This window comes from Neolamprologus brichardi, chromosome 15 (genome assembly GCF_056152115.1).
Source record: "Neolamprologus brichardi isolate AB-2024 chromosome 15, ASM5615211v1, whole genome shotgun sequence".
NCBI lineage: Eukaryota > Metazoa > Chordata > Actinopteri > Cichliformes > Cichlidae > Neolamprologus > Neolamprologus brichardi.
In genome coordinates this window covers 21,133,055-21,148,020 of record NC_142118.1, presented here as the reverse complement: position 1 = coordinate 21,148,020, position 14,966 = coordinate 21,133,055, and the positions used below count along the sequence as shown (strand labels likewise).

At 37.6% G+C, this 14,966-nt stretch overlaps 2 protein-coding genes across 3 annotated transcripts; both read left to right on the top strand.

The window, feature by feature from the left end:
- Positions 1–270: 270 nt before the first annotated feature.
- On the top strand, positions 271–1,526 carry LOC148098476 (uncharacterized). Its single transcript, XM_087852488.1, has 4 exons — positions 271–337; positions 534–872; positions 1,021–1,293; positions 1,432–1,526. The coding sequence occupies exons 1-4, from the start codon at positions 274–276 to the stop codon at positions 1,524–1,526; spliced, it is 771 nt and encodes a 256-aa protein (XP_087708614.1). The 5' UTR covers positions 271–273.
- Positions 1,527–9,022: 7,496 nt separating this feature from the next.
- On the top strand, positions 9,023–11,433 carry LOC102793169 (uncharacterized). Of its 2 annotated transcripts, XM_087852360.1 has the most exons (9): positions 9,023–9,111; positions 9,309–9,647; positions 9,796–10,068; positions 10,207–10,228; positions 10,385–10,473; positions 10,559–10,605; positions 10,894–10,950; positions 11,078–11,152; positions 11,237–11,433. In XM_087852360.1, the coding sequence occupies exons 1-9, from the start codon at positions 9,051–9,053 to the stop codon at positions 11,345–11,347; spliced, it is 1,074 nt and encodes a 357-aa protein (XP_087708486.1). In that variant the 5' UTR covers positions 9,023–9,050; the 3' UTR covers positions 11,348–11,433. The 2 variants fall into 2 exon arrangements, with proteins under 2 accessions (XP_087708486.1, XP_087708487.1); XM_087852361.1 differs by lacking the exon at positions 10,207–10,228 and having other exon boundaries at positions 10,387–10,473.
- The last annotated feature ends 3,533 nt before the right edge of the window (positions 11,434–14,966 follow it).

Genomic DNA, 14,966 nt, shown 5'->3' with positions numbered 1-14,966 from the left:
TCCTCTACTGTAGTCCTCCCTGTGACGTACTGAAATAACAAAAAACTTGCAAATTGCATCAAATAAACATAGAATGTGGAAAAGTTTTTTCATATTTTTGATGTTTAAAGGCAAGTTAGAGATCTTCTGTACTAAGAACCAAATTCATTCAGCAAGTGTGTTGTTGATGTCACTATGAGGAAGTGAGCAAGAAGTCAGTGCTGTATTCATCTTTGTTACTGCCTCACTTGTGAACGTGAGAGCAAGAGTAGAGGCTGAGAGAGACGGAGAAGCATGATGGCTGAGTTCAGATGGATTCAAATACTTCTGTTCCTGATACTGATGCTTCAGTTTAAAGGTAAGAACAAACAACACATTATAAATGAATAGCCTGATGTTACATCATTCATCTCTAACTGAGGCAGCCATGCTTTGTTTGCAACTTTCTGTTGAACCTTTGAAACCAGAGGTGAACTGATTCTCACACTAACTATGAACATCACAGTCATATCCATGTTACAGTTTATTTTCAAATGTATTTCTCTTTTCCACAGCAGCAGTAACTGGACAACATGGCCCCACATTCCTGATCAGAGTTGGTGATGAAGTCACTTTGCCTTGTCAAAATGTGACAGTTGGCCAGCCTGAGTGTAACAGAACTGACTGGATCTTCAGACGTTTGAATGCTGATGACACAGTCATGCTGATTCATCTCGGTTTGATTGAAGAAAAGCACAAAAATAAATCAGACAGACTGAGTGTTACAGCAAACTGTTCTCTGGTCATAAAGAACATCTCAGTTCATGATGCTGGTCAGTACACCTGCAGACACGACACATCACAAGACCAACAACGATGTGGAAAATCCTGTTCTTCTCTGTCCATCATCAACAGTGAGTATTTACATCATCCTTTCAGATCAAAATGTCCTGTTAGAGAAACAAACTAAAATCTTACAGTAAGTATGACCACAGTGATGAAGTTAATTATCTTTATTGTTTGTTTTTCTCTCTCAACATGTCTCCATCTGTACGACTGAAGTGACTAAACATGAGAACAATGGTACAGTCATCTTGTCCTGCTCTGTGTTGGAGTATGATCCATGTACACACACAGTGGAGTGGATCTATGAGGGTGAAGAGAAATCCTCAGACATGCAGATATCACCACCAGGCTGCAATGCCACTGTGACATTTACAACATCTCATCTTAATCAGAAGATTTTTGAGTTATTAAAGTGTAATGTGACGAATAAGTACAGTAAGAAAGTGCAGCTGTTTCCTTTCAGCCGTCAGTCCTCAGGTGGGACAACAGGTGAGGATATTAACTTTAATAACACACAATAACACAAAATAGAAATAACACACCTGTTTTTGTCATGACTGTTGTAAACATAACAAAGTTTGTAATACGTGAACACACTCTTCTTTTTAAATTTGTGTATTTGTTCAGATGGGGATGAATCATCAGATGGCCAAATATTTCTTTCTGTCCATCTCTTTGTCTTATCATTCATTTTTTACCTTGCTCAGTCAGTGTCAGTGTAGTTTCAGTCTCTTGTTACAAGTTGTTGTTTTCAGCTCATCATAACTGCACCAGTGACCACATTGAACATCATCATTTGGTTTTACAGGTTCATTATATCTGTCTGTTATTGTTCCTCTGTGTTTAGCAAACTCTTAATTGTTCATCATTCATCATATGGAAGTAAACTAAAGGAGTTTAACAAATGAAAAGGAATCCGCAGATATGCAGATATTATCGTCAGGCAGCGCTGCCACCGTGACCTTTACAACATCTCACCTTCATCTGCTTTTTTGAGTTATCATTGTGTAATGTGTGACACATAGTGAGCACATTAACCTTAATAACACACAGTGACACAGAGCAGCAATATCATTATTGTTTTAAAGGTAACAAAGCTTTTTCTAAAAGAACACCTTTTAACAAAATCTGTATTTGTTCTGATGGAGCTGCACCAAAGAACAGCTGAAGGTGTACTAAATGTTTATATTAAGTGTTTATTTTTGTGAGAACACTTCCACACTTTGTAATGATATTTAAATATTGCAAATAGAAAGGTAAACACACAAAACATATACTCACCACAACCTATAACACTGTCTGTATTTATAATATGTGAAATCTTTGTTTTTTCTCCATAAAACAAAAATCTGAAACAAAACCTGAAGATTCAGATTTTCCATCATTGTTGAGATGCATCATTGTGTCTGTGAGTTTAGCAGCACTCTTAATATCTGCTGTTACAGTCAACATGTGGGCAAAGACTAAAGGTGAAAACATTCACAGATTAAACTTTTATACCAGAGACACGTTGATGAAGTTGAAATTTACTCTCTCTTTTTCTTTTAGTAAACAAACCACAAAAGGAAAAAAGGACTGTGAGTATAAACACTAAATATTCAGATAATATATCATGATTATGGTTTTTATGTTTTTGGATTCTGAAATCTTCTTTAATTGTAATTTATTGGATGGAACATAAAGATAAATTTTAAAGAATTTTCACAAGTTTACATTTAAACAACATTTAAATCTAATTGGAGTTTTGGTTTCCAAGTGATTTGTGTTGTGTGTCGGGGTGGGTTTTAGTAATCAATTTTCCAATTAAAATTGATTTTAGCTTGAATAACGTGATATCAATTCATTAAAATCCTAAATAACTTTTTAAATATAAATGTATTTTGCCAGAAACACCAGAATCTCAGGTTAAAACTTTAATTTCAACAACCACCACACAGCAAAAACAGTAAATGAGAGCAGATAAATAAACCCTCCACACCAGGGTTTTCATAGTTTTGCAATTTTCATTAGTTTTTATTTTTATTTAGTTTTGACTTCAGATTTTCAATTTTATATCAGTTTTAATTAGTTTTTACCAATTGTTTGCTAGTTTAGTTTAGTTTTTATTTTTATGAAAATCCTTAGTTTCAGTTTAGTTTTGATTAGTTTCAGTTATAGTTTTAGTTGTGTTTGCAATAATTAAGTGTAACAAAATCCCAGTTTCATCATATCAGTCATTCTCTTCTGCTTATCCTTGGGTATGTTGCTATTCCAGCTACCATACCCTGCACCCTGGACAGGTCGCCTGTCTGTCGCAGGGCTAACACGCAGAGACAGACAACTCACATTCCCACCTTTAAATAAATAAATAAAGGCAGATGAACAACCATTGATACCAGGCAACTATAAAATGTATATCTTGGCCCCAATGAGACTATTAACTCTTGCAGCACCGGGTGTTCGTAATTTTGGTTCAAGTTAATTGATAACTTGTGGGGGTGGCTGTAGCTCAGGTGGCAGAGCAGGTCAGCCACTAATCAGAAGGTCGGTGGTTCGATCCCAGGCTGCCTCCTGGCTGCATGCCAAATATCCTTGGGCAAGATACTAACCCCAATGTTTGCCTACTGGTGGTGGTCAGAGGGCCCGGTGGCGCCAGTGTCCGGCAGCCTCGCCTCTGTCAGTACGCCCCAGGCCAGCTGTGGCGTGAATGTATGGGTGAATGACTGAATGTAGTGTAAAGCGCTTTGGGGTCCTTAAGGACTAGAAAAGCGCTATACAAATGCAGGCCATTTACCATAAACTTTTTGAACGCAATTGACTCACACAGTTATGTAGATATCCCCGTCCTGTTGTCTCGGGATGCATCACGCTGCCTTGCCTGGGGTTAGCTTCTGTTTTCTGGGGATGAGGGTTGAGTGTGCTCCCTTACCTTCTCAAGGTAAGCTAGGTTAGCCTTCTTGTGTGAGCTTTTCAAGTGCACTTTAAGGTTTGTGGGATTTTTTTCCCTTTAGAAATGTCCCTCATAATTTGTCTGTTTCCACTACAAGACACTTGCTTTACCCAAAACACAGTCATATTCAAAGTAATCCCAAATTGGACGCTTTCTTCCGACTTTTCCTGACATGATTCTGCGCGTGGATGGAGCAGCAACACAGACGACTCGACTAACGTACTTGCCACCTGCTGGCATAATGAGACACAGCAAGAAAAAAATCTGGAAACTAAACTTCATTTTCACCCTTGACTCTTGTATGACACGCACACATCAATGAAAACTAAACACATTTTTGCTATAAATTCAGTTAATTTTAGTTAGTTTTGTGAACACTCATTCCAGTTTTAGTTAGTTTTCCTTTTTTTGTTTTTATTTTTATTTCCGTTAAGGAAAATGTTTTTTCACTTCTAGATTTCGTTATTTCGTTAGTTTTCGTTAACGATAATAACCTTGCTCCACACAAAGACGTAAACACAAAGCGCGGACCTGAAACATCAGAATCAGCGAGCTGTCAGCTTTCTCACCCGACGCCACGTACACGGACACGTCGTCGGCTCACAGATTCTAATGCTACAGGTTTCATTACTTTCTGACCAAAATTCACTGAAAGAAGATCCAAACTACGCTTCACATTTGATAAATATTGTTATTAATTCCCACCACGATAAAATCACACTTCCTACACAGCTCTCTCTCTCTCTCTCTCTCAGTGTTTCCCATCTCAAATCTCTGTTTTCTGCTTTATTCGTTTGCTTATTACGCACCAGCCTACCATTGTGTACAGTGCTGACGGCCTCTGTTTTTGTTGTTGCTGGTTTTCTTTTCAAAAAGACCTCCAACAAGAAAGCCACATTTCTGGTGTTCGATACAGAAGAAATTTAAACTTTTTAAAATTCTGCCAAATTGCGAAATGCTTAGCTGTGTCTCTATTAATACCTCTGTAACTTTGCTCTGCTTCACTTCAGCAGCATATGGTAATGTTCATATGCGGATTCATGGTTTTCTTCAGTTTGTGTTCTACTGCAGAATATTTTTAAGGTTATCTGCTATAAAAAGCCAGGCCAGGAAACTCTCCTTCATGTTTTTCTGTGTTTTATCCTCAGTTACTTGGACACAAAGGCATTTGCTGTGATGCTTACACTTCTGATAAAGTCTCACAAGTGTCAGCTTTCTGTTTATAGATATAAAAATATGGATAAGTGGTCAGAATTGTAACAATTTTGACTGAGGTAAAATTTCCCTGATTCAAATCGACTTAAATAAAAGAAATCAGAGACAATAGTAGCCCTAGTTTTGTGTGTTCTCTTGTATCTAGTCAAGTCTTCATCTCTGCATTAAGTATTTACTTGTTTAGATATTTCATGTTTTATTTTGTTAATCTCGTACTTCAGTTAAACTTCCTGTCTGTGATTGTGTCTGTTTATCTGTATCTCGTCTCCACTTCCACAAGTTTTTCTGTGTGTATTTATCTCCTCTTTGTTCCTTATCAGGTATTCTGTTGTTTTCTACCGTGTGTTCTCAGCAAGTGGGATTCTGTTTTTTGTTTCTCTTCACCAGATTTTTGTACTCTTGGACTGCTGTCAACCACGTGTAAATATGTCATGTTAAATCCTGCCTGCTTGTTTTGTAGTCTGCTTTTGGGTCGCTACAGCTGATAAATGCAGTTATTTGTTCCTATGAACTGTGAACATACACACAGGAGAAGACTAAAGAGAAGAAAACACTGTGCTCACTGTTAGAGTGAAATTACATGTTATCTCAGAAAATGTTTTTTTTGGGGGGGGTGACGGTTTTCTAAAGGAAAAATAATCTGTGCACGGAGATGATGCAGACACAAACCTGAAAACTCCAAACAGTCCAAACATATGAATATCAGTTATATGAGAGAATCTAAAGTGTGTTGTGTTGCTTTCCACAGGTGCAGAATGATGAAGATGAAGGTACAGTGACCTATAAAAACTCTGGAGACCCTTCTGCTTCTGTCAGACTCCACTGATCATCAACATCAACTCAGCTGTTTTTTTGTAAAAAGATAACAATGTTAGCCTTTTCTGCAGCTATAGGGCATATATGGTATCACTCTTGGCTGGAAGCAGTGCTTTAACAATGGAAAAAACACAAACTTTGTCCAAAAACCTCTCATATTTAACTGTTTTCCACTTTTTCTTTGGTCATTTTAGCCTTTTTGGCCAGGGTGAAGAGAGTATCTGCCATCAAACAAGAAGACAGCCACATGTAGCTATGATGATGTTTGCTAGTTCACCTTACATGCATTAATTTAATAACGTGGTTAGCCTACTCAATGTAAATTACACACGAACAACATTAAGCTACTCACGCAGAGAAGAACGGCTGCTGCTGCCATCATCATCCGTCATCATTTCTGCTACACTGGCAGGGCTAGGGGCCAGGACTCTCCTCTTCGGGTTCATGTTGCTAACTCCGGGTCCGATAACAGGCAACTCACCCGCAGTAGATGTGCCGGTGTGAGGTCTCGCAGCAAGCTATGAAATACGGCGCATTTCTCGGCTTTTAACAAAATGCTATACATCGCCAGGTGTTTCATCAGATTTGAGGAGTTACCTCCTTTGCACAGTACCACCTTAAAGCACGTGTTGCTGAGTTTGCATATTTTGCTGTGAAGTACAGCCAGACTTTGACCGCTTCGCCTTGGGCATTTTTAATCTGTAGCTCTGCTCTAAAAGAACGTACGTAAAATGATTGGCTAGAATCCAAAGTGTATGACATCTCAGGAAAAAAAAGCACAGAAATAAAGGTCTGGTTACTACCGTTTATGTCAGTAAACATGATGGCACCGGATACCGGTACCCATCCCTATACAAGAGTGAAAACAGATATAAGATTGCTTGAAAAATCATATTAATGAAACTTGTATGTTTTGGATACTTACTAAAACAATATATAAAAGTAATGAGAAAGTGGCCACTTTCATGAGTAAATCATATAAGCTTTATATGATCCATTATATGAAGTAGGCCATATCTTATGCAAGTCTTTTATAAGTTTTTACTATTTCTTTTCCATATGGGTTGTGACAGCAATGTAACTGATGAAAAGAGTTTACTTCACTGTGTGCTTTATTGCCATTTGCCCTCATTATTATGTTTTACTATAAAAATATCACATGAAATACTTAACTGCCTGTTCCGTTTAAATACATTTACATTTTTATGAGCACACTGGTAGGATGCTCAGCTATAAAAGGCACATTACTGTGAAATAGTTTTAAAAGGTCAGTGGCAGTGACAGTCCAATCACATTAACCTGTGAAACATCCACACCTCGATTAGTTATGACCAGATTTTAGCAAAAAGAATTTCCTGTTTCATGTTCAGTTCATCAGACACGACCTATGCAGCTGTTTTTATGTCATCGTGTATGTTTTGGGTTTTATCTACTGAAATTAGGGTAATTTTAGTAGTAAAAAGCTGCAAAGTTAACTGAACCTGGTCACCTTCACATAATAGTGCAAAAATCTGAATAGAATGTTTAGATGTTTGTGTTGATTGATTTCATAGACCATTTATAATGAAGCAGTAAATAAAAGCAGAATGCAGAATACAAAGATCATGTCTGATGTATTGAACATGAAACAGGAAGTTTTCAGCTTAGAATGAATCCAGCTTCAGATGTGTCACAGGTTAATCTAGCTGTAGTGAATGGCACTTTGCCATAGATGGCGCCATAGTTTAGTTGTGAGGATTGTTGTCTTTAAAGCATCCTAAGAAATGTTTGTTTGTTTGTTTGTTTGTGCACAAAGTATTCTCAGTGTTTACTTTAGTAGCAGCTCCTGAAAAGTTGAGTCCACAGCACATCTGTCTCACCCTCACCGGTTCATCTGGAACACCAGGAGCAGGCTGCTCTCCGCGGACGTCATGGGGTCAGCTGACCGCAGCAGAGCAGAGCCAGGCAGCTGTTACACTAACGGGACCTGACATCTCCGAAAACACTGGAGATTTTTTTCAGACAGGCTCTATGTTGGCAAATCAACCGGATATTTAAAGATCACACCGCTTCACTCTGCGCCTAACTCTTCACAGTGTATTTAGAGACACAGAAACAGCAGTAATACAAAGGTTTACTATGAGGGAAGGTCCACGCCCTAAAGCGCATGTAACCAAGATGTTACGGTCTGTTCACTAGCTAAATTATTTCATGATTCAAGCACAGGAGCAATAAAATAATACATTAAACAGGACACTAGTTGAATATATTGATAAATAAGAAAATTACTGACAGAGTTATTCATTTGTTTGTGTATTTATTTTATTTTAATGCTGATGAGGCTACATTTGTTTGTGATGAGCTCTGATATTTATCTAAAATATATAAATGCACATTAATGCATATTATGCATATTAATGTAACTGTTGTGTTTTAACAAATCATACTGAGGCGTAATTCAGGAACAGAGCTTCATGTGAACATTACTCATAGTTTGGAATTAAGTTACTATAGTTTCACAAAAACCAAAAACCACTTGCAGTAAAACATCTAGAAACAACATTAACAGGCGTGCTGTGTTTAAAACGGTGGGAAATGTAAAGACAGTCCAGTGAGAAACTCGTCAGTGTGTTAACCATTTGTGGTTCTGGTGTTTATCTGGTCATCATTACGGGCTCAAACCTCCAGAGCTCTGCTGCTGTTGTACCAACACTCTCAACAAAACACTTCCTCTTCAGTTCTCAGAAATAAATGACTTCATTGGTGCAATGAGGTGCCAAAAGGTCTCAGACCACTAATGCATCTTATCTGTGTTTTTATCTAGCTGCTCAAAGTGGTGACTGCTGCAGTATCACTATGCTTCATTGTGGACGTAAAGACTTGAATTCCATCACAAACTAATTTGTGTTGCGAGAAACATGATCAAACACACTTTCTGCTTTTGCAGAATAAACTACATTTACAGAAGAGATGCATTCATGCAAACATTTATTTCAGCTCAGAGTTTTCACACATTTAACTTCCGCTATTCTCCTCTACTGGAGTCCTCCCTGTGACGTACTGAAATAACAAAAAACTTGCAAATTGCATCGAATAAACGTAGAATGTGGAAAAGCTTTTTCATATTTTTGATGTCTAAAGGCAAGTTAGAGATCTTCTGTACTGAGAACCAAATTCATTCAGCAAGTGTGTTGTTGATGTCACTATGAGGAAGTGAGCAGGAAGTCAGTGCTGTATTCATCTTTGTTACTGCCTCACTTGTGAACGTGAGAGCAAGTGTAGAGACTGAGAGAGACGGAGAAGCACGATGGCTGAGTTCAGATGGATTCAAATACTTCTGTTCCTGATACTGATGCTTCAGTTTAAAGGTAAGAACAAACAACACATTATAAATGAATAGCCTGATGTTACATCATTCATCTCTAACTGAGGCAGCCATGTTTTGTTTGCAACTTTCTGTTGAACCTTTGAAACCAGACGTGAGCTGATTCTCACACTAACTATGAACATCACAGTCATATTCATGTTACAGTTTATTTTCCAAATGTATTTCTCTTTTCCACAGCAGCAGTAACTGGACAACATGGCCCCACATTCCTGATCAGAGTTGGTGATGAAGTCACTTTGCCTTGTCAAAATGTGACAGTTGGTCAGCCTGAGTGTAACAGAACTGACTGGCTCTTCAAACGTTTGAATGCTGCTGACACAGTCATGCTGATTCATCTCGGTTTGATTGAAGAAAAGCACAAAAATATATCAGACAGACAGAGTGTTACAGGAAACTGTTCTCTGGTCATAAAGAACATCACAGTTCATGATGCTGGTCAGTACACCTGCAGACACGACACATCACAAGACCAACAACGATGTGGAAAATCCTGTTCTTCTCTGTCCGTCATCAACAGTGAGTATTTACATCATCCTTTCAGATCAAAATGTCCTGTTAGAGAAACAAACTAAAATCTTACAGTAAGTATGACCACAGTGATGAAGTTGATTATCTTTATTGGGTTTTTTTCTCTCTCAACATGTCTCCATCTGTACGACTGAAGTGACTGAACATGAGAACAATGGTAAAGTCATCTTGTCCTGCTCTGTGTTGGAGTATGATCCATGTACACACACAGTGGAGTGGATCTATGAGGGTGAAGAGAAATCCTCAGACATGCAGATATCACCACCAGGCTGCAATGCCACTGTGACATTTACAACATCTCATCTTAATCAGAAGATTTTTGAGTTATTAAAGTGTAATGTGACGAATAGGTACAGTAAGAAAGTGCAGCTGTTTCCTTTCAGCCGTCAGTCCTCAGGTGGGACAACAGGTGAGAATATTAACTTTAATAACACACAATAACACAAAATAGAAATAACACACCTGTTTTTGTCATGACTGTTGTAAACATAACAAAGTTTGTAATACGTGAACACACTCTTCTTTTTAAATTTGTGTATTTGTTCAGATGGGGATGAATCATCAGATGGCAAAATATTTCTTTCTGTCCATCTCTTTGTCTTATCATTCATTTTTTACCTTGCTCAGTCAGTGTCAGTGTAGTTTCAGTCTCTTGTTACAAGTTGTTGCTTTCAGCTCATCATAACTGCACCAGTGACCACATTAACCTTATCATTTGGTTTTACAGGTTCATCATTGCCGTATATTATTGTTCTCGCATGTTTAGTAGCACTCTTAATTGTTGTAGCATTCATCATGTGGAAGAAAACGAAAGGTGCGAACATTTCCAGATTAAACATATCACCAACAACTGTTTAATAAAGTTTACATTTCAGTGTGAAAATTAAATTTCTTTTCAGGGAAAAAAACACAAATGGAAGACAATACTGTGAGTTTAAACACTGAAGTAAGTAAAGATGGCAATGGGTTTGCTGTAAAAAATATAGGCATAAAAGATAATGTGAAAATAAAATTATAAACATAAAAACAAAGTAAATAAACAAACAAAGTAAAATAAACAAAGTAAAACATCACAAACAGCTGCCTATCAGTATGTTAAATCCTCCATAATAAAGCTCATTCTATTATGTTTTACCAGTCCTGGGTGTAGTAGTAAACCCAGGACTGATATTTATGTACGTACGCAATGGAATAAAATATGTAATTCATATGTTACTTACCTGTGTTTGTGCAGGGATTAGGTTTAAACCCAGCTGAGATTCAGTCTGATCCAGGAAACAGTCAGGAGATGGTGAGATCACACAGTATTAGGAGTTATATAGTTACTCTCAGAGTAACTATGATCTTTGATCGATATGTTATGATAATGATTTAATATAATTATTTAAAGGTGTCATTCTGTTGTGTCCACTGTATAGGATGATCCTGAGGATGGAGTTAACTATGCTTCCATCAACTACACTAAGAAGGCCAGCAGTAAGGCCAGTGTTCAGGTAAGTGTTTATGAGAGTGACATTATTCACAGCATGATGAGGTTTTGTGTTGGGTAAAATTTGTTGTGTCATTTTTCCTTTTAGGTCCACGATGATGAAGGTGTCACTGTGACATACAGCACCGTGAAAGCTCCCTCAGCTTCTCTTGAAGTCTCCACTGATCCCAGCAACCTGTATTCCACCATCACCAAATAAGATATTTAAAGATTACATGTTTTAATGCTGTTATTTGGATCTTATATTTAGAGTTATATCATCTACTTCAACATTACATGGGTATACTAAAGGGTTTATAAAATAAATTTAGTTCAATTTACTGTCTATTTTGTTTATTTGTTGCTTATGGTTTTAGAAAATAAATAAATAAATAAATAAATGAATAAATAGATACATTGGATTACACGTGTGCTGTTTCCTGTGCTTTACTGGAATTTAAAACTATTGCAGGGCTGCTAATTTACCTTCTTGTAATTAATAGAGAAACAAAAGCAGAAGCTTATGTAAAAAAAAAAGCCAGTGATAGTTAAAAGACTGTGTAAACTGAGCTTTTTATAGCATTATCATGAACATTACCAGACCTCAGTAGCATGTTTGTCTTTTGACTGCCAAAGTTGTGTATGTTGAAGTTTAATTTTTAAAAAAGAGGAAACTACCAGACATCTGCTGCTATTTCCACATTCACACAGTTTGAGCTGCTACCAAGAAATGACACCTCCCTCAGTAACACCCACACTTATCACATGTCATTATTTCATAAGGCAGTGGGTCAGCTTTTTTATTAATACTATATTGAGTACTAAACTTTTCAAATATAAGAAATCTTAACAATTATACAACCTAAAAAGTCAGTGAAGTCAGCTGCACTGGGTAACTGTGTAGTTGTTTCTCTATCACTGCGAGGTTTTGTTTTGTTTTTTTAACCTCAAAAACACTTCCTGTTTTAGTGACAGAAACACTAAACATCAGTAAGAGAGATCAGCCTGCTTCATTTTATAGACAAGAAAATGTGTACTTGATACTGGCAGAGAGAGCAGTATAGTGAAATAAGACAACACAATGTGTGTCATTGTGGCAGTTTCTGTTCCTGACTGTAGGAGGAACCGAATACTCGTCACCCACTTGATTAGGTGGTGTAAATGTCTAGTCAGTCAATCAAGTGGCAGCACAGTCAAACCGAACATCAGAATGGGCAAGAAAGGAAATTTAAGTGAACATAACCGCTCTGCCACCTGAGGCACAGGTCACCGTGCTCAAATGTCTCCAGATCTTAATCCAATAGAGCATCTTTAGGATGTGGTGAAGGGGAGATTTACATCAGGGAAGTGCAGCTGACAAATCTGCAGCAACTGTGTGATGCAGTCATGTCAATATTGACCAAAATCTCTGAGTGTCCACGGGTCAAGACACTGATATCTGTATTATCCATCTATCCATCCTCTTTCGCTTATCCTTCTCAGGGTTGCGGGGAGGCAGGAGCCTATCCCAGCTACCAAAGGGTGCGAGGCAGGGTACACCCTGGATATGCTGCCATCTGTCACAGGGCTAACACAGAGGAATAAGTAACCATTCACACCCACTTTCACACCTATGGGCAAACTAGAGTAACCAATTAACCTAATCCCACGATTAGGTTAATTGGTTAGATTAGATTAGACTATGGAGAAAGGTTATCTTATTACAAGAGTAGTTTCATTTAGTGTCACTTGTTTGTGACAAGTAGTGAAAGTATGAATGAGTTTGGAATGCAAAATAATTTTGAATTAAAATTTTAAGTTTGAATGATTGAAGTGACGTTTCTTTGTGGCCTGATTTTTTCCTCATTGAAAACTCAGCTCTCTAGCTCACCCTGCTGAAATAGCAGAGCCCAGAGTTTACTTCATCATCAAAGTTGATGGCACCCACTTGAGTTGGATTTTGATCAAGCAATGTACCAACATGGTGCCCAAGACTGCTGAAAACTACAGTTCCATCTGCATATGTGAGTAGGGATTTCAGCTATAAGGGCTGCACCTTCCACCACATCATGCACTGGTTCACATGTGTCACCAACCACAACTGAACTGGAGGGAAGTCCATCTACTGTTAAACACATTACTATTTTAGTTTGGGAAAGTTGGAATTTACCACATAAAAAAATCGAAATAAAATCTGTTTTTCTTTTTGAGATTGAATTTCCTGTTAATTATTGATATAGAAACAGAAACTCTGATATTCTGAATAATTAAACAAATATCTGTACTTTGGTGGAGAGTTCTGGTTTACTTTAATGTGAAATACTTATAGTCAATGTGACTGTTTTTGCTTAATGTGTAATGGTAACTTTTTACGTCCACTGCAGAGATCAGGGGCAACAAGTAGTAACACATAACATTTTTTATAGGAGTAACTATTCAAAGGTTCCTGCAACTTTCCAAACGCAGCTATTTTAGTTTAGTTTTAAAACTCTGGAGGACATGTCATTGTGATGCAGCACAACAGTATTACATTTATTCTTAAGAAAAGCTACATATGCAAAGCTGAGCTTAAACAAAATACATTTCTGTACTGCTACTCTATATCTTACCACAGAGTGGCGGCAGAGAGTCTTCAGAGATCGTGGAAAGAAATCAAAATAAAACAAAGTTTCTTCAGCTGTATTTTATGGATAATATGCTTTCCAGTAAATGAGCAGGATAACTCCAGCGTTATGCATGTGTCCTTCTCATTTTACTGCAATGCTGACTGTACTGTGTTTGTTTTCTTAGATAACAAGATTTGCAGTTTGTGGATTTTTAAGCTTAAAATTCAGATGATGAAACTGAAACAATTAAACAAAGTGATAAAATTAGCATTTTTTCATATCTGATATGTAAAACACAACATACTGTATAAATATCTTAACAGATGTGTGAACTGGACAATATTAGAAGAGAGTATTTGTCTTTATAAATCCTTCATGAATGGGTTTATTGTTAACCATAACAAGAAGTTTGCTTTGCTTTATGTAACTGAAAACTTGGTGCTTGAATCAGATGTGACCCCATCATTTTTACAGTTTGAGAAAGTTACACACACACGCACAGGGATTCAGTCACAGTAATTAGTGTGTGTGTTGAGCATGAAGACATTGTAGCTGTGGGGGTCATTAATGCAGTTAAGGACAAAAGGCTGTCAAATAAAGTGATTCTGCTTCACTGACGCGTCCCTACAGGAAACATTCCAGACATGAAAAGTTCTGTCTGCACCAAAAGACTAACAGAAGATAAAATGAAGTAAAAGTAATATAAGTATGGGCAGTGGCGGTTTTTGATATGGGCGACATGGGCAGTTGCCCAGGGCGGCATCATGGCATTGACAAAAAAAGTTCCTCTCACCTACGCTGCCCCGACATCATGCCAGTGCATTTTAGGAGTTGCACAGGCACCGAACGGTTTTCTATCGCCCATTTGTGGGGAGTAAGGGCGCCCTTCATTAACGAGGTGCGCCTGCAGCTTGCTGCATAGGGAGGAGAGGGGCGGGGCGGTGGGGGTTCTCTGGCTGTTTGGAGTAGTGCCTAATAACCAAATAAAAATAAATAAATAAAAACAAACAAACAGGGGTGTCAATGGTAACTCCGTCATCATGATTAACAAAATTTTTTTTTTTTAATGCAATTAATCCATCTGGAGCACAGAATGACTCAAAATCCCTGAAATGTCAACGCATTTTGGGCAGTTTGTCCAAAGTTTGTCCATTCTGCGCTCCAGATGGGTTGATTGCATTAAAAAATTGAATCTCGTTAATCGTGATGATGCCATTAAGGCATTAACGTTAAAACCCCTACAACAAACACAAA

Coding starts and splice junctions, on each gene's coding strand:
- LOC148098476 (XM_087852488.1), top strand. CDS start 274: ATGATGGCTGAGTTCAGATGGATTCAAATACTTCTGTTCCTGATACTG. Junction 338..533: donor ACTGATGCTTCAGTTTAAAG/GTAAGAACAAAC, acceptor TCTTTTCCACAG/CAGCAGTAACTGGACAACAT. Junction 1,294..1,431: donor GTCCTCAGGTGGGACAACAG/GTGAGGATATTA, acceptor GTATTTGTTCAG/ATGGGGATGAATCATCAGAT.
- LOC102793169 (XM_087852360.1), top strand. CDS start 9,051: ATGGCTGAGTTCAGATGGATTCAAATACTTCTGTTCCTGATACTGATG. Junction 10,069..10,206: donor GTCCTCAGGTGGGACAACAG/GTGAGAATATTA, acceptor GTATTTGTTCAG/ATGGGGATGAATCATCAGAT. Junction 11,153..11,236: donor GCAGTAAGGCCAGTGTTCAG/GTAAGTGTTTAT, acceptor TTTTCCTTTTAG/GTCCACGATGATGAAGGTGT.